This window comes from Solea solea, chromosome 17 (assembly GCF_958295425.1).
Source record: "Solea solea chromosome 17, fSolSol10.1, whole genome shotgun sequence".
Lineage (NCBI taxonomy): Eukaryota > Metazoa > Chordata > Actinopteri > Pleuronectiformes > Soleidae > Solea > Solea solea.
The window spans coordinates 13,447,315-13,466,718 of NC_081150.1; the positions used below are offsets into that span (position 1 = coordinate 13,447,315).

At 42.4% G+C, this 19,404-nt stretch overlaps 1 protein-coding gene across 4 annotated transcripts in view; it reads right to left on the bottom strand.

Moving 5' to 3' along the window:
• The window catches only part of LOC131443668 (pleckstrin homology domain-containing family G member 1), a 62,380-nt gene that overhangs the window by 19,276 nt on the left and 23,700 nt on the right, over positions 1–19,404 (bottom strand). For 3 of the 4 annotated variants that reach the window (XM_058613497.1, XM_058613495.1, XM_058613499.1), the window contains exon 2: positions 3,586–4,151. In XM_058613497.1, coding sequence (XP_058469480.1) covers positions 3,586–4,151 — 566 coding nt within the window. Of the gene's footprint in view, positions 1–3,585; positions 4,152–15,286; positions 15,745–19,404 lie in introns of those variants that run through there. The other variant, XM_058613496.1, reaches the window with a different exon arrangement.

Below are 19,404 nucleotides of genomic sequence, written 5' to 3' on the forward strand. Positions count from 1 at the left end.
AATGGGCAGCACTCAGGTCGACACACACACACACACACACACACGCACGCATGCATGCACACACATGCAGCTGTCCTTGTAAGGACTCGACATTGACTTTCATACATTTTGACAGTCCAAATAAAGCATTATCCCTTCCTTTAACCATAATACCTAACCCTAACTTTAACACTCTTCAAATGTTAGCCCTGAAAATAAATAGATCAGAATCAGAAATGAGGTTTTAGTCTCCATGAGGACTACTGGTCCTGGCAAGGTCAGTGTTCATGCCAACAAAGGTCCTTAAGAGGTAAAAAAATAACAAGTACACACACATGCACCCTCGTACACACCTTCAGGTACACTCCCTGTAAAGCATCAGACATAACATGTACAAACTTGATACTTTCTTGTGTTAACTATTAACCTACTCCAGTAAACACTCCTTTCCTACACACAAAAAACACATCCCTCACTCACTGTGGGAAGTCGTTCCTCCAGACATTCAAATCTTATTCCATTTCCTGCAGGCAAAATAATGTTCCCACTTCATTTCCAAAATTCCTGGCAGTTTACTTGCAGGACTCAAGAGTGGAAAAAGTAAAAAAAAGAAGAAAAAAGGGGGTGAAATACGTCAAAGCTTTGTCTTTTTGGGGGTTTATTTATGGACCGTGGATCATCTTATTCTCATAATAATAAAACCAAGGATGAGTGATCACACAGAACTAACAAACAACATTCAAGCAGAGAAATCAACACATGCACTCTCACACAGAAAACAATGCCCAAACGCAGACATGCTGTGAATATTGAAGAACAAAAAAGAAATGACTCACAGGAATAAATCAACATGACAGGCTTATTAATCATGTTTTCTTAAAGAATTGCCACATTGTATTTGGTTATTTTTTTCTCTTTCTGCAGGACTTTTGTTCTAAGAAGTCGCCTTGTGTGTTCTGTTTTGAGTTATGTTTCTGGTTTAGGTTAAAATGCATCTTTTTAATATGCGCAAACTGTCAAACCGGCTGTTGAAACCAGTTGTCGAGTGTTTCTTTAATTTTTGCCCATTTTTGTTTACTCAGTATGGCAGCAGAATTGATGGCTAAATAATCAAAATTGTAATAGAACCAGGTGCAATATCCAACTGAAAATCAGTGCAGTTATTTAATTCAGATACAATTTGTGTCAAAATAGTATTATGGTGAAATTCTACAGTGCTTGTGAACTTCAAGCACTGATCAAAATTGTGTTAAAAGACAACAAAAGATGTCATGAACATGACGGTTAAGTTGCAAAAATGGACAGTCACACCAATGACGAATCATATTGCAATCACATTATCTGTCAAAACAATGAACAAGATTTTTTGGACAGTTTTGTGCTGCTCTAATTCTCAGACTATTTCGAAAACACTGTACTTTCTCTTGTTCTCCCAGATCTAAATGAACACATACAATTCCCACATGCTCGTAGAGTTTGACCGTGTTGTATATAAGTGCCACATCACAGCACCGCTGACTGATGGGACACAGGTGAGCCCATGGGAGTCTGGGTAAATATTTGTGTTGAAGGCTGCCCCACCCTCTTCCCTTGCAGGAAGCAGCATGGGCGAAAGGATTAGTGGGGGCTGCGGGGACAGTGCTGATAATAGATGCTGTGCTGGGGCTGTCCAGTGACTGTAGCTTTTCTCTTCTCTGTGAGTACACTGACATTTTAAAAGCTCTGTTCTCCGCAGATACAGCCCCTGCAATCAATCGCCTGTGCACTCACTGGAACTGTCATTAAAAAGGGTGAAGAAAGACTAAATGCATGTGCCTTTCCCAAAAAAAAGCTGGTGAAGAATTAGTTTGTGCACGGCTGGGTGGTCTGATTCACTAATGGACACAGGTGATCTGCAGAACGGAGGCAGCATAGGGTTATTAAGTGCAGCTCCAAAGCTCTGTTCAGTGTTTTCCTAACCTACTTTGGACATTGTTATCTCCACAGCTAAATCCCCCTTGTCTAACCTTCCCCTCTCTCACCCCCATTTCTTTAACTCCTGAGGGAGGGAGGGAGGGAGGGAGAGAGGGAAGGAAGGAGGGGCAGGAGAGGGTGGGACATTGATCAAGGGTGACAGGCCGAAATCACAACATCAAAATAGCACCCGTACTTATCCTGTCTCTGAGGAATATGGATATCCTGCCTCAAAACTCCATCCATAGCAGTTTTTAAGTCCAGACTAAAAACCTGTAACAATCTGATGGTGTTTTTTTGCCTCTTTAATCTCTTAATTTCTTTTCCACACTTATTTGTTATGGATCATACTTTTAACTTTGTATTGATTCCTTACAATTCTGTGTCTGTGTTGTTTTAACACGTCAGCACAGAATCTGGCTTTGTGCATGAAAAGTGCTCTCAACTTCGCCCTGTTTTCTTTGGACATTTCTTTTCTTGGTCATTTCCGTTATGAACTTTTTAAACTTTTTAGACGACAAAAGCATAAAAAGAACACACAAAAAGATTAAGTCAATGGCCCAAGAGGCTGGAGTGGAGGAAACAAAGAGAATGGAAAATGTGGCCAAAGCTCCAAACACATGCCTGCTTGTACACACATGCAAAATACTTTCCACCGAAACATTCATTCAAATTCCGCTGCAAAGAGAGAAAAACATGCAAAACATGCATCACATTTGTGTTGCACACTTTATTCCAGACACGTTTCACAGAACCAAAACAAGCTGAACAGAGAAACAAAGAGGGAACAGTGAGAGGAAAGCAAACTCTTTTACAAACCACTGCACCCAATCTTTAACAAAGCCACCAAAAATACTAACTAGAGGCCATGTTTCTCCTCGCAGTTCAAAGCCAACCTCACAAAAGGGGTGTATTTGTCTGTGTGTGTGTGTGTGTGTGAGAGAGAGAGAGTGTATACAGTGTGTTTTTGCCTACAGCACAAAAGCACTGGTGTCATGTATCTCTGTATCTGCAGGTGACCTTATTGTATAGAAGGTTTACAGCGGGCAACGAGCTGCATGTGTCACGTGTGTGAGGGAAAACCACAAAGCTCGGCAGGATGATCGTTATCTGGTGAATTAAAGCCCTCATATCCCTCCTGGTAAAAAAAACAAGGTCAAACATTTATGACGTCCCAGCGCCGCACAAAGCTTTACTGGGTCAGCCAAGAAATATCTCTACGAGCCGCTGTTTTTCTTGAAAAAGATGGGTCCTCCAAAAGGTTATTAAACATTTGATCCCGTTTCATTATCTGCCTCTTATTCAATTTAAAAGTGGTCTTTGGCATTGAGAGGTTATTATAATGAAAAGACCAAACAAAAACCACATTTCTGCCTGACCTTTTCCTCTTTTAAAATCTGGTTAAAAAATAAAAGATATGATATAGCTAAATTAAAGACAAAACCCTGAAGATAAACTGATAAACTTATCTCAGGTGAGTCACATTTGGAGCCGATATAACGTGAGAAACCACAAATTTGTTCCAGCCCTCCCTCGACCTTTGATGTTAAGCCAAAAGCAGTATACCTATGAAGTGCAGGATCTTTCTGCTTCTCATTCCTTACACAGGTAGTGTCCAATTATGATGTTATGAGAGAATGTTTTGCCTCTTACCTCGACAATGCTTCGCAGATCCTGGACATATGTTCTCTCTGTATCCAGGATCTCCTGCACCACTCGGTCCACATATGTTCTAGGTCCCTGACCCATCCGCTCGACCCCCTCTGGACTTTGCTCTGGCTCTGAATGTTCTGTTGGAGTCTGTTCATAGCTCTGTCTCCCTTGCCCCCTCCCCGCATCCGTCCCTCTATCATTTCTGTCCTCTTCCTCAGCACATCCCAGCTGCCGGGCCGGGACCAGTTCCAACCGAATAGCCCCAGAGTCCCGGTCTGAGGCCACTGGGTTACAGTGAGGGGCAGGGACAAGGGTGGAGCGGCTGCCCAGAGAGCAGTGACTGTCCCGGGAGGAGGCGGACGACGAGGTGGAGCTGTAGCTGATCGGCCGTTCGGCGCTGTCCAGAGAGGAGTCCATGCTGAGGGCGGAGCAGTAGCGCGACGAGGCGTGCCGGAACACCGGGTTACGGAGGCAGCGGGCCGGGATGTCAACGGAGCTCAGGCCAGAGCCAGAGTCCGGGACTTCAGGAAGCGGCGGCAATGCATCGGGCAGGTAGTTATAATCGTCTAGAGAGAAAATGAGACAAAGATTGTTGTTGATCATGTCCAGTGTGTAAAATATTTAATATTTCACAAATGTCCATTACATTCAAACCATTTTCATTATCATTAGATCACACAATGGTGATTAAGCGCTGCTAGTGTATACCCACAAAGGATCCCGCAGTCAGGTCTGATAGTATTGCATCACAAAGGCCATTTTTAGGTGTGGGATGAGGCACAATGTTACACAATTTTTGTTCATGAAGAAAAAAGAGCAGGCAAAATAATATCAATATCGACAAAAATCATCAAAAGATACACACTGCAGCTTTCAGTTCAAGTTCTTGTCTGATTTTTAAGACCGACAGTAACGCTGAGGGAAAAAAATATACACATATAAACTGGCTTACTCATTTCAATGGGAACACAAACGAAAACTTTCAAAGTTGTCCAGTCCAGATGTGTTGAGTCTTCACTGTGGTTTTTACGTGTGTTAAACTAACCATTGAAATGGACGTGCAGGTTTGCACTTCCTCGGTATGAACCAACATAGCAACACACCCACACCACAATACTGCCCCCAGTGTCAAACTACTATTTGCTGGTCTGAGAGCAGCCAAAACAAAGTAATATATGGTTGTCATATTTATACTGAAGCACTGGAATAGCAATTGCAAACAAATACCAGGGTTTAGACAATTCCTAATACATGATAACAAACTTGTTGTCCTAGTGTCTCAGAAATAAATGGCTGTGTATAACGTAAAATACACACTGTTGCTGTCTGTAACAACCCGTTTTGGACCAGTCAGTCACTGACCATGAAATGTTCCTCAGTTATATGTAACTCACATGAACTCAGTATCTGTCAGTGGTGGACAAGACAGTTCAATTTTATTTAGCGAGCCTCAAATGACAAACTCTTCTCTAAAAGGCTTCTCAGTCCATAAATCAAAGATTTAGAAAAGCGGAACAAAAGCTTTAAAAGGAAGCTAAACCACACAGGAGGCGACAGAGGAGGAGTTCCTCCTCTGGGATGTACAGACGAGCAACAGGTGCCATAACAGAGACAGAGACAGGTGGGGCAGTGTAGAATAAGTAGTTTTAATGTCAGAGTGCGAATTACAAAACTATAACACACTGTCTATGTGCTCTGATGTTTCACAGGGTTTGTGCCAGAGGTTCTAGCATTAAAAGGCGACCAAAATGAAAATGTTCTCTAATGTAAGGACACTACTCAACCAAATATAAAACATAACGTATTGTTGTTTAGAGTTATTTAATGCAGAAATTTAAAAAAAAAATTATATCTTCAAGTTCACAGGATGCTGTAATGATGCCGAGACATCGCACACAGATCTGAGCTGTTAAAATTCAAACCAACACACACACAACGGACTATTTCTCCTTCTTCAGTCTGAACAGTCCCAGTATGTAACTGCTCACACTTACAATATAGCACATTTATATCCCGGGCAGTCGTATCTGTTTAACATCGCAATTCCCGACATTCCTGCTGACCACAATCTGAGTGGCCACCTGCCACATGAGGAACGACTGGGTCTCACAGATTTGTCCTCAGTTCCACCCATACTAGTTAAGAATATACGAACGCAAACGTAAAAACATAAACTTTAAATTTCTAGTATATCTGTATGGGCATTAAGTGGCTTGCATGTGTGCATGTCAGCATTTTCCCAGCCATACACAGAAGGAGATTGAGTATAATGACAAGCTTAACCATGTAATACTGAGAAGACTCTACTCTGAGGGCAATGAATGAAAGCCCTATTTCCATGGTAGACACACACGTTTGTGTGTGTGTGTGCGTGTATGCAACTTCAGGATTCTATTTGGCATCAGACTGGTGCCAAATTGGCCCACAACCTTGTGTCTGTGGAGAGATCCGTTAAGATATGATTACTGACTCCCAAGGCCCAGCAGTCAGGCCGGCTGAAGTGAAACCACACACGCAGCGTATCCGACAGAAGCTGTCCAAGTTCCCATCGACATTTTCCAAGGTCTTGCCTCAAATTCTGGCTTTGACGGGAAGAACGGGGAGCAAATAAACACAGCGAACAATGAGAGACTCCCCCCTCTCAGTGGGAGTTTGACACAAGTCTTTAAAATCGAAGTTTTCTATACTAGTAACCCACCGGGTCCACTGCTCCTGTGGGACAGTTTCACTCTGCTACAAAAGCACCAGCACAGCCTTAACCTGCCTCACTTCAAAGCATCAGCGATCACAGTGTTCACAGTGTTTCATGTTCAAAAAACATGAAATGTGAAACTGAGGACAAGCTCAAAGAATCCTGGGTACATACCCACTCTCTCGCCTTTCAAATAGGTACCTTGGAGGTCTTTTTGCTATGGTGACACCTCTTTTGAGAGCACTTCAGCAGCAGACATGACATGCTTGTTAGACTGGTCTGTGATCAGAAGATCACAAGGTTGCTTTTAGATGCTACTAATGCAGTGACACAAAGTTAAGAAACTACACCTGTATTGTTCTTCTTGTTGCTACTTTACAGAATACTGGAGGCAACCAAACAATTTATTGATGGTTAAATAAAAAAGCAAGGCGATAATTGTTATAATCATATTTATGAAACACACATTTATCAGTGTGGGCAGGGGCAAACTGCAATTTGATATGCATAATGGAATGTCACCACTTAGCTTAGCATAATCATTATTAGCGTTATTAGAGTTAAATGCTGTAAATGTGACACAGTAAGCGTTCAAGATTCTGTTAAAAGCCGTTGGACTACGCTCGAATAAGTGTTTCCCTTCACTACTGGGTTTTATGCCAAACTCATCAGCTCCATATTGGACATGCAGTTAATGTTTACTCTCATCTAACCCTGGAAAAGCAAACAAATATGAGTATTACCCAAAACAAGCAAACTATTTCCTGGATTCTTATATTAAATTTCCTTTTGGCTCTTATTATTTTGAGCTTTATTTTTTGTGAAAACAGCCACTTGTTGCTTCCAGAAACATGTTTAAAGGTAGAGTGCAAACATTTTAAAAATAATCAAATGCCTGTTACATTCAAACCATTGTTAAAGCAATTCACACTATGCACTATGCTGATTCAGCCCATCAGGTCCTCATAACCCTCTCTCAGCCACTTCCAAAGTAACTCCCTCTCCTGTAGAATAGCAGTGTTTTGTTTTCATGTCTATGGTGACATGCCGTGTCACCCATGAAAAGTTTCAGACGTGGATTGTATCACTAAAAACAAACCTGGGTGTTTAATCCTATTAATCCAACTGTATCTTAATCATGGTTACAATTGTGGCTTCTCGCAAAGGATCGTGCAATACGAACAGCACAATGAACAGCTGCTGCTGTTTCCTTTACCAAGCAGCTCCAAGTATCCTGGATGCAGTCTGGACAAGTAAAGCTATGTTAAAAGACAGATAATTTACCCAAGTACTATCCAAACAACAAGAGAAGACAGAATGGCTTCTTTCCCTTCTTTCAATCTCTCTCTGTGTGAGAGTGAGTAGGGAAAAGAAAAATAGGTCATAAAGATCGCACTGTTTTGGTAAGTCCACAAGGAGTGATAGAGGTTTAGCACTAGAGCTTTAATGAGAGACGATAAAAAAGAGCTGAAAGGTTTGAAGAGGTGAAGAAACTGCAAGGTTAATGATAAATCCTTGTGGTGCTTGTCATTATCACTTATCAAACATTGATCCATTGTTAATATAAAAATTTCAAGTCTGACATTCCTCTCTGAAACATTACAAATGGTTTCTTCAGCGGAATATTAAACAGAGTCAGTTCCTGGTTATATTGTTCCTTGGAGATTAAAGTGTTTTGAAATGTGTATGTAGAATAAAAAAAAAAAAAACACTTTGATGGGAGAGTCCAATGTGCCACTTCACAGCTTTCACTAGTTTTAATTGTGGCTGGCGTGCCAAGAAAAGCAGGAAGAAATTGAAATATTCAAACACAGAGGTGGCATGAAAATGTTTTTGTTTGTTCTTCAGACAAGTTTGAAACTGATGCAGTGTGTGTTCCCATTGAAATGCTTGTGCTCCGCTGTCTGACCCACAAACAATTACAGATCAGAAAATGAGAAAGAATCCAGTGGGTGAACACAACATGCTCACATAAACCAACAGCCTTGGCTTTTTGATCAGCAGCACGCTGCTTTCAAGTCACCATAAACAATGCACAAAGCCTTATATTATGTTACACACATTAATGGGTAACTTTACCCCTTTGAGTACTCTATGACATGTCCTTCCTTATCACATTAGGTAATGTATGTAAACCTATGGTGTGTGTGCATATTTAACACCAAATGCATTAGGTTTATCACTCCAAAGATAACACTACCTGAGCGAATGGTCATGGTCTTTACATCAGTCAGATGTGGGCAGTGTGCATGTGCAACCTGCACACACACACACACACACACACACACACACACACACACACACACACACACACACACACAGATGCACAAACGCACACACACAAACATACAGAGAAACCATGTGTTTCCGTTTGCACTGAAACCCAAACATCACAGGGAAGGATTGCTCCATCTTGTGTTTGCCCAGCCCCTCCTTCCCCACCTTCTAGCTTCATGTTTGGGGCACACTGTGGCCGTTTCCCCGGTGAACTGCCTCTTGTACACACACACTCACACACAAATTACCTGCACGCCCTGCACAACACACACACACACACACACAAAGATGGCCAGGATTTAGTTACCTCCTGTCCAGATTATGTTCAACCAAATCCTTGTAAATGATCGCTAATGATAGTTCCTAAGCATGCAGGTTAGGACTGTTTCTCCTGTGTGTTTATGTGTGTGTCGGTGTGTATGTATCATACGTCTGTGCTTCCAAGGATTAGGATGGTGTGTGAGGACTGCGCTTCCTTCCAGACAAGACAAGAGTGGATGAATCACGGAGAGCCTGCACAACCTGTATTCAATCTGGCTTTCTTTCAACTTGAAAATGAAAGCCCCAAAGAGCTGAGGCTGCATTAAATTAAGCTTAGGTTTAATATGTTGGACATCGGGGACGTCTGGAAGGCAAATGGCGAGAACCAAAGGGAACCAGACTGAGGATGGAGCAGAAAATAAACACTGATGGTAAAAAAAATACTGACAAAACATGGAGAATGCAGTGAGGGTTTTTTTTTTACAAGTAAACTTTAAGCTTTATTTTTAGATCAAAGAAATACCTTTTAAACTCTGATATTAAACAGATTATGTATACTAGTCTCATCTGGTTGTTTGTAAGCATTTTTCTCCCCACTGTTGATTATGGGATGCTTCTTCTCCAGAGCTGAAGGCGATCTCATTCATGGACAAACAACTTATCGAAGGTCCGGAATAACTACTAAATGGTTCTTTTGTCCTTTTGTGTTGGGACGATAAACCTGATAGTAAGGAATATATGTCTACAAGAAAGCCTTTGCACAAAGCGCAGTTAAACTGTTAAATAGTTCATAATGGAATTGTTCAACTGAATTTTTATTGCTTGTAAATGGAACTCAAAACTCTCCAGTGTTTACTGTCTTCCTTTTCAAATAGTTGTATTTATAATTTATGTTGTGGTCATGTTGAGCCAAGGACAATTCTCCACATTGTGGTCATTGGACAATAAAAGCTGACACAGCTTATAAATTAATAATTGAAACAGTGATCCTCCCCAAGTCATTTGTCATTAATTAAAAGCCTCTTAAAATTCTTGAAAGACACTCCAGCCAGGTTTAATGGCTCGCGCTACAATTAACATCTCCAATTTAGTCTCGTGCTTTATGGTTACCTGAATGGCCCTTTAACCTGGAGTGGTCAGCAAACAGCTGTGAGAACCCTCATCGCTTTACGGCCCCCGATGATCCTCGCAAGTAGCTCCAACAGCTCCGTGAGTGCTTTGTAATGGGAATGCGATCATCCTTTGTAGGCGCTTGAACCATAAACAGGTTTTAAATATTTCACAGCATTATGTCATATGCAGATGTTTGGATTCAGAGCAGCTGCGGAGACGTTTTCCGGTGTTTATTTTTGGCTACATGGCATCCCTAATCACTGGGTTTAAAGCCAGCAATAAACCGACACTGTGTGTATAGTAGGCTGGTTCCAACAGCAGAGAACACAAATCGTCCAGGGAGTTTCCCTCTGTAGTAAAACACAGTCCCGGGAATATCAAAGAGGGTATTTTGCACTTGAAAGACAGTAAATTTGAAAAAATTCAACCATATTTTACCACTAACACTGAGAGGGAAGAAATCTGCCGCCTGTATGGAGTCACAGTAATTTTTAAAGTCCCCAGTTTGAGGAGACATATGATGTGGATTAGTCTACAGTGGACACGCATTTGGTTTAATTTGTTCTACATTAGATGTTAACTCTTACAGTCCGTGTTGACTATTGTGGAAAGTCTACTCTTTAAAGCATGAGTACTGCCTTTAAATAGCCTTCGTGTGGGCATTTAATGAAATCACTACAAACTCAGGGGCAGAATCTGTAGCACCAACTTTAGAAACAACTAAATGTTTGACTGAAATCAATCATTTCCAAAGGGAATCACCCTGGCGTCGCCCTTTCACATACATTTTGCCATGAACAAAACTAAGCGCAACCAATGGTGACGCACAAGTACATTGCAGAAAGTCTGAACTCCTTGTTTTGTGAGGATGAACAAATGAACTCCTGGTGTGACTGGGTATGAAGAAGCTAAAGTTGGAGAAAACATCATCGAGAAGTAGAATGTTTTCTCAGCAAAACTGACAGAACATTAACCCATCATTGCTTTTTCCTTTTACCTTTCTTTCCCCCCCCTTTACTCCACTCTCACTCTTCCCAACATACATCAAAATCACATGACAGCCCTACCACTGTCTTTAATCAATTCCTTCTGCATTCTCACTCCTTTTCTGCCACCTCTTCCATCCATCGTCATGTTAAAAACTGAGAAAATTCAGAAAACATTTGGCAGGTCATACGGTGACTTCCCCAAGTACACTGTGTCCACACAAGCATTATAGTACATTCCTCTGAGCTCAGACCATGCCTCTTCAACCATATACTTTACTATGTAAAAACACACACAGGCTGGCTTGTGTATACGGCGTCAGACCACCAGGGCTCATGTTTGTACTTGAAGCTCATGTGTTCATAGCTCCGTCACGCTCAAATTAGTGAGACTCATCTAAAAGCAGGGCAGTGATTATACAGTTATTCGGTATCACTACTTTTTGATCACACACGTAATAATAAGGATAGTTTTAAATTAGTAAAATTGCCTTAATTGTTAGTTGAAAAGACGTTTTCAGGACATATTTAACTTCATTTCTCTGGGGTTTGCTGAAAGAAAATTGGTCTGAAATGGAAGATCCGGTAACAAATTAAGACAAAAATAGAGCAGGACAATCAAATGTCCCCAAGAACAAACAGCCAAAAAATAAAAATGCTAATATTATATGTAAAACTGCTGTCTAAACTCCATCTTCACCTTTTGGGCTTTGACCAGTTAGTGTGAGACACACACTGACCTTAGGTAAACTAACATTTAGAGTAAAATGTGTGCAATATTCATTTGAAAATAAGCAAAGTTTGAGGTAAAGACTGAGGCTCTAGTCCCAGACAAGAGTGTGTTAGCTAGACAGGACCTGACCACATACTCTGCACAGCTTGCAGGTCCTTTAATCAACCCTGTTTGGCCATGTGTGTTTTTGTTTATGCTGCATCAGACCAACCAGATGGCAATGGAGTTCAGTGCCATACAGTGTATCGCTGTCTTTGCAGTCTCATGATGCCAAAGAGCCCTGAATCCAGTTGGAGACGATAATCAGAGGAGCTTGATTGTTTTATGCAAGTATCTCATCAAGTCAGTCTTCACATCAGTAGCCTCATCAATCCTAGCATCCAAATTCAAAAGACAGGCAGTACATTTGCATGACGTAAAAAAATATCAGATTATTGTGTTCATCCAACTAAAACAAGACTTTAAAAAAAGTACATGTAAGCATGCACGTCCGACTGAAACTGTACTAAATTGAATTTCTCAAAGTCAAGACAACCAAATAATGCAATTGGGGTCAAATTACTACTGCATGTACACGATAAACTAGACCCAAACTGGCCAAGGCGCAGTGTGCAGGCGCCACAGTTACCACCCAGAGGCTTTGACCCAGAAATAATAGAAGAAGCTGGTAAACAGAAGAAGAAGAAAACAACACTGAGAAAAACAGACCAGTGCAGTGTCGGACTGATGCGGTTAATGGATGGTAGAGAGACACGAAATGGTGCTTCCACATGTTAACAACTAGCTGCCAGCTGTGATGTCATAGGCCAACCGGACAACACCTAATTCTAACAAGCTGAAAGGGATAATATGGTGAACTAGAGTAGCGAAGTTGGCCAAACTTCATTCAGTAAACCTGCAATTGCTTGCATATTAGGACATTGTCAAAATAAATGGTGTAATATAACTATGCATGGAAGCTTATTGAGTGTGGAACTTGGTGAGAAGGGAACATGTGTGAATGCGTGAGGGTGAGAAATGAGGAGGAGAGGACCCAGAGGAATGAAAGTAGGAAGACAAGATGAGAAAAAAGGCCAGAGGTCAAACACCACCCACACCCTTTTCCATCTCCCACTATCCTCTGTCTCATCTTGCAATTTTGCCTTTTATAGTACTATTCTCCTGTTGATTTACCCTGAAGTAGTGTTGATTTACCACCGAAATCTTTGACCTTCAAAGTGACAAAGACAGTTTTCATGGGCCTTTTGTTCACTGCAGCATGTGCAAAGAGTTGGCGGCACAATGACACATCCAAAAGCGCTTGTCGTCAGTTTAGCCGCAGCCTCGCAGCCTTCCACCGTGTCCACTGAAGAAGGTCAGTCTCTGTTTCTGATAGAGACGTGAGCTTGATCTCGAGTGACACTAAGGACTTTAAAATGTCACTCAGGATTTCACAGCCGAATAACTGCGGAGGAGCAAAGGCTGAGACGGAGACACAGATGGAGAGGATGGAGCTGAAAACAGAGGGTGGGGATTCCAGTTATGCCGCGCCAACAAAGGCCTTCACTGGCCGGAACGCACATTGTACTGCAGATAACATGGAGGACGATGGAGAAACGGAAAAGAACAGCATCTATTCTTAAAACTTCTCACATCTTTTTTTTTGAAAGATGACAAACTATCGTGACCCAATTCGTCTAAAACTGTGTGTGTCCATACTTTAGTGTTTCTTGAATAGGTAAACCATCAACTTCCAAGAGATTCATGTTTGATAAATAAATCACAACTTCCTTTCCATGTCTCATATAAAAGGCTGGAAAAAATATTCAGCAGATTAATTTGGCAAACCAAAAAATCCCCCCCCCCCCCCCCCAAATTCATCTCTGGCTCCCGACACAGTGTCTGGGAATGACTGCTTTAATGTGAAGCAGCAGAACAAGCAGCACAAGCTCTAGTCATCTCAAGACAGCATTTCAAACATCTCACCACACGTATAGAGCGATAAAGACAGGGGTTTTAAACACGATGTGTGAGTTAATAGTCTCTTGTGGTTTTCACAGCCTCACAAAACAGAGTCTGAGTAACCGCACACAGCTGGGAGGCTAATTAGCAACAAATGGCTTTTTTCACGCGATAAAGTAAAACTCCTTTCAGCGATTAGACGCCATGGCACGGGCACATTCACACATTTCATTTGGGAGATTAACACTCCCATTTGATCGCGTGATGCGAGGATAAGTCTTGCGGCGAGAGATCGTCCCGTTTGTTAATCGACACTGTTGACATCGGCGAGGAATGTGCTGTGCTGTTGCCTCTGTGGGAAAAAAAAAAAAAAAAGTCTACCCTCAAACTCACACCTCCCCTATTTTTGGACACACACATCCACATAGATCGCACCCACCCTTGGACACCCTGGCTCCCCCTTCTGAGGGAGCGACACACTAGCCTCATTTTATGACCTGATTGGATTTCAGCCCAGAGGAAAAGCTAAAACATCTTGCGCTTCTCACCCACCTCTGTCAGCACAACTTTGTCCTCTGCACAATAACAAACACACATCGGATTACTCTTAAAAGACCTTCCTCTTAGGCATCCAGCATCTGTGGAGATGCAGTGTCTTGCTCATGAGTGCTGGGCATGGAGGGGGGGGGGGAGAGGTTCTCCCAGAGGACTGGAAAGGAGGAGGACGGAGAGGTCCATTGTCTCCAGCACCTCTAGACCAAAGATTTTGCTCTAAACAGTAATTATTCCCTCCTCCTCTTCTCTCCTCTATCCCCAATTGTGGCCACCCCCAACTGCTGCCCTCAAGGCTCTAATTTGGGTCACAGGCTGCAGAATGGCATCCCAACACTCAGTCAATCCTACACCCAGCATGGGGAAACCGACACGTGCTGGCTTTAAGAAATATCAAGGGCTGGAAAATGAAAAAGAGCAGAGCTGAAAGCATTTCCCTTTAATTTAAATTGCCAGGGCTGGCGCACATAATATTTTGATTTCGAACAAAGATGCTTTGTGCCAGCTGCTGCTCCTTGGCAAACACACCATAGCCCAATTACCACCACCATAAATTACATCTGTAACCACCAACAAAGCAAAATTTATCACCGCCAGGTTTGTGAAACGACGGCAAAGACCTGTGAACTCCATTGGTAATTTAACCTGTGACGTTTGCACAGAAGCAAACATGCTCCATTCAACGCCAGGAGGGAGAAAACAAGCAGAGGACGCTGTTCATACAGCAGCAGCAAAGAGAGACGGACGCTGTGAAGACACTTCGCACGGCGCTGTCAGCTGAGGGACAAAAATATCTCGCACACGCGACACAAAAGAGCCACAAATATATATAAAAAAAAGACAAAAACATCAAAGATTAGTGCGTGGAACTCGTGTTTACAAGTTGTTGTCCAATATTTGAACTGTTGCCACACTCTTTCATCATTTACTGATACTAAAAATCGTGTAGGGTGTCAAATCTAAAATCATACCCAAAATCAGGTTTTTAAGGCAGGCTGATGAGGCATGTTGACATGCAAGAAAATCAAACCCTCACACATCACACTCACTCATATATCTGGGGTAATGTGCTTGAGTTTCTGTGATTATAGATGAACTAGGAAACCTCAGTTTGGGAAATAAACTATTTTAATAGCTCCTACTTACCGGTGGGCATTGTGGCTAGTTTTGGCTCTCCAATAGCGTTTTGACTAAATGAGGATGAGCTTCAAAAGCACAGGTTTGGGTGGAGAGATGATTTCCTGTGCATCTCAACTATCCAGAGTATTCCAAATGGTATTCCCAGTGAATTCTCAGAGATTCCCTTAGATTCCCCAACTTCTCCCAGTCATTGTGAATCCTTTTCTCCTGGGAGTAGACGTGCAGTCCGCTCCTTCAAAAGTACAATATAAGCAGGACAATGCACTCTCTGAGGCTGTGTTTTTGTCGTGAACACACTCCTCCTGGCTGATGTGCTCCTTCTTTTCTTCCTTCCTCTTTACTTCAGTTTGCTGAGGATCTCCTGTTTGAATGCTTCTCTCCCTCCCTCCCTCTGTCCTGTGGCAGCACATCAACGGTGAGCCTGCAAGTGTTCATGTGAGTGTTTGCATGCGTGTGTGTGTGTGTGTGTGTGTGTGTGTCAGAGTGAATGGCCTCTGCTCTCTCCTGCTCCCTCCCTACTGGGTATTCCCCTCCCCCTGACTCCTCCTCCTTCACCCCAGCAGCAAATGACAAGGAGCTGGGAGTTCCACATCAAGTTTGTCTCCTCTCATCTTTCCTCTGTTTATTTTCCTTTTCTTTAATCTTGCCCACTGTTTCATTTCTGCCTCTCTCTTTTATTTCTTTTTTTTTAATAAAATCTAACTTTTTCACTTGGTAACACTTGGATGTCGGGCAACACAATGTGTGCATGTGCGTCGGCTGCACACTCAGCAGCCAGCTGAACTGCTGCTGTTAGTGCACAGCTCCAGATCACACACATACACACACTTTACAAGAAAGACAGAGAAACCGGGGGGGGTTTGACGCTGATCAATAGGCCAGGAGCCAGCTCAGACAAAAGGTTCTCGTCCACTGTGAGACACAGCGCTGCTCATTGTGTCCCAGATCAGAGAAAGGCTGGGCTAAATGAGTTCACCGGACTGTCCAAAGTGGAAAGATAAGAAGGAACAATGGCATTTTCTTACCCACAGTCAAGTCAAGAGGACATGGGCAAAAGATAAGATTACAGCCACGACAGTTAACATGCGCGTTAAAAGTCTGATTTTAGTCAGACTAAGACAATAATTTAGTTTTTCTTAATATGATTGCGGTGGTAGTGTCTTTCTGTGGACAATAAATCTATTTTCTGCTCTGCGTGTATACTCGGACTCGGGAAGTTGTCCAATTGCCTGTCTTAGTCGGACTACGGCCTTAGCTCGATTAACCTGTGCATGTAAACATACCGAGTGGTTGGCAACTTTTGGGTTTGCATGCACAGTTGAGCACAAAGTTGAGCTACTGTTGAAGCTCGACTACACCCTTTAATTGGGCTACTGTCCTCGTCCTTACACAAACACAAGCATTAAATGTGTCGATATGCCCCCTTTTAGCGTGTTAGTATTAGGCGTTTTCTGGTTGACCTTTTATTAAAAACTATTTTGGCTGGCGGCAAGATGTCGACCACCATCTCAAGTCTTTCTACCATCCAGTGATTTCATTCTTTAAGCTGACAGAGCATACATTCTGTTTCCTCGTTAGTCTTAAGATTGCACTGGTCTGGATTTTGTATGGCTTTTCACGCCGTTTTCTTCTTCTTCAGTATACCAGCTTCTTCCATAATTTATGGGCCAAATGATACTGCGAGTCCATTAGAACTTCATAAAAGACTATATTCCACTCTACAGAAGGTAAACTGCCTTTGATTTCTCAGATATGACACCTAAAATCTACAACAGCACATGTGTACCGGTTTTTGTTACATGTATCTCATAAATCACAAGAAAAAAGCCACATCAGGAACCACTGCCCCTGCCTGTCTTGAGTATAATTTATGAAAGTAGTTATAATTCAAGACAGGCCAAGTGTCCCATAAAGAGGACACACATTAGACAATAGGTCCTTAGTCTTATGCTCTAAAGCAAATATGTTGACTATTTGTTGTCCCCCCCTATAAAGACAAAGACTGGTTCCATCAGCATGGGGTCCATCTAGCACCACCCCCTTTTCCTAATAACAGAGACCCCATGGACAACCCTCACACACGAACACACAGACCAGATCCAAAGAAGCATGACCCCTCTCGCCAGTGGTCTGAACGTCCATTGACCCAAAAAGCTCCTAAATCTCCACTCTTAATCTCAACACTGTACACCTGCCCTTCCCCCTGCCACCTCTGTGACATGGTGTGTAATGAGCACCTTTAGCTTGGCAAACACACAGTGGGAGCGTCTAAACTCGTCTGTTCAGCCAAGCGCGACCTGTTGATGACAGAAACCCAGAGCGGCAATCTGCCTTATCTGATGCCCCCATGCTCCGACAGCCTCCACTCCACTCCACTCCACTCCCCTGCAGGATACTGACGTGAGAAACACGGCTTCTTCCACTGCATACGACGATGGCTACATATAAGCTGCAATACATGAAGCAAACAGTGCTTTACAAGACGGATTAAAGGGGCGACAGCAGGAAGGTGGATAGTGATAAAAATCGGATGAACTCAATGTTTTGTCTGTATTTGATCCAGCAAAAGATACATTTCCAGGGCAGACTGTCTGAAACATTATTTTCCTTGAAGAAGAAAGGATTACAGCAGCTTGTGGTTAGTGATCCCAGATCATTTACCTTCTTGAATAACATGTAATTAATAATGTTTATTCTGTAAAACATTTTTTTTTTTGCTTTAAACCTTTAAAAGGGGGAGAACTATTTCTATATACTATCTTTGATGTCATCCGTCTTTCCCTTATTCCATCTGTGGCCAAGATCATTTGAGGTTAGCGGAAAAATTGTTTGATGTGAAGACGAAAGCATAGGAGTACGATAAAACTCTTTGTTTCTAAAAGTCAAAAACCATTTATGATCAAACTAACATGAACTTGTGAGCTTTGAGGTGCATTCACAAAGATGGATTTTTGTTTGTGTGTGTGTCTGTGTGTGTGTTTACTCAGGCAACTGGAGCGGCTTTTTGCGATGTCACGTCAAGCAAATCTTGTGGTGAAGTTCAAATGTTTCAAACTTTACACACAAACTTTGCTTTGTGTTTGTTGTGAACTCAACATTACAGGAAGGCAGGACAGGAAAGCTATTATGTTAAGTTATGCTAATATATTTTAAGTAACACAGATATGAAAGGACTCTTTCAACAGGAAGTCCACGTTAGAGTGGGGAATTTGAAACACATGGGACATTTAAAGACACTGAAGCCACATAAATGCTACAGTGTTTTTCTGTTTTTCCAGTCATTCTTAAATGCATTTTCTCTAGGTTCACCTGCCATCCACACTACCCTGACATTTTAGAGACCCACGCATGTCACTCTTTCTACACCAAACCTGGCTCACTTTCAACACCCAGAACAGGCTATAACAAGGGTTTAAAGATCCAACACAGAGGCAACCAGTGCCTCACTCTCCCTCCATGCAGGAGCAGAGTCAGAATTGATGGGTTGAGAGTTTGCAGGGTTGCCAAGATGACCGGGGCCCACGGTAACTATGACGACAGTGCGGCATTCATCCCCAAGGCCGAGTGGCATGGGGAAAGACAGTGAGAGGGAGAAAGAGAGGGATAGAGAGAGGGAAGAAAATGCTTATTGTCAATAAACCACTCCATTCCTCATAACACTCAGCCAGAGCAAACACTGAGGCAGGGCAAAGGGTTCATACGCACTCTATTCGACGTGCACACACATACACACAGACAAGCGTTTGTTTTCCAACAGCGTTGTAAACTCGGACTTAAAAGAGCGCAGCCTCTTGAAAATGTTTAGTGTGTGAGTGTAATCAGAAATAAAAGCTGTCCCCAATCACTTAACCACTGAAGGGGGGGAGGGCTGCAGGTCGAGAGAGGTGGAGAACTCATTTGATGGTTGTTATGGTGTGTGTGCGTGTGTGCGTGTGTGTGTGTGTGTGTGTGTAATCTGGGGTCCAACCTCCAGCTCCCTCATTTTCTCAGCTGTCCACAGTTAAAGTGTGAGGACTTGTGTGTTTTTGTGGTAACGTCTGCAGCACATGGACGACGACGACACAGTGAGATCTAGATTCAGAGGCTGAAACAGACTGTGACTAATGACAGGGGTTTGTGGTTGG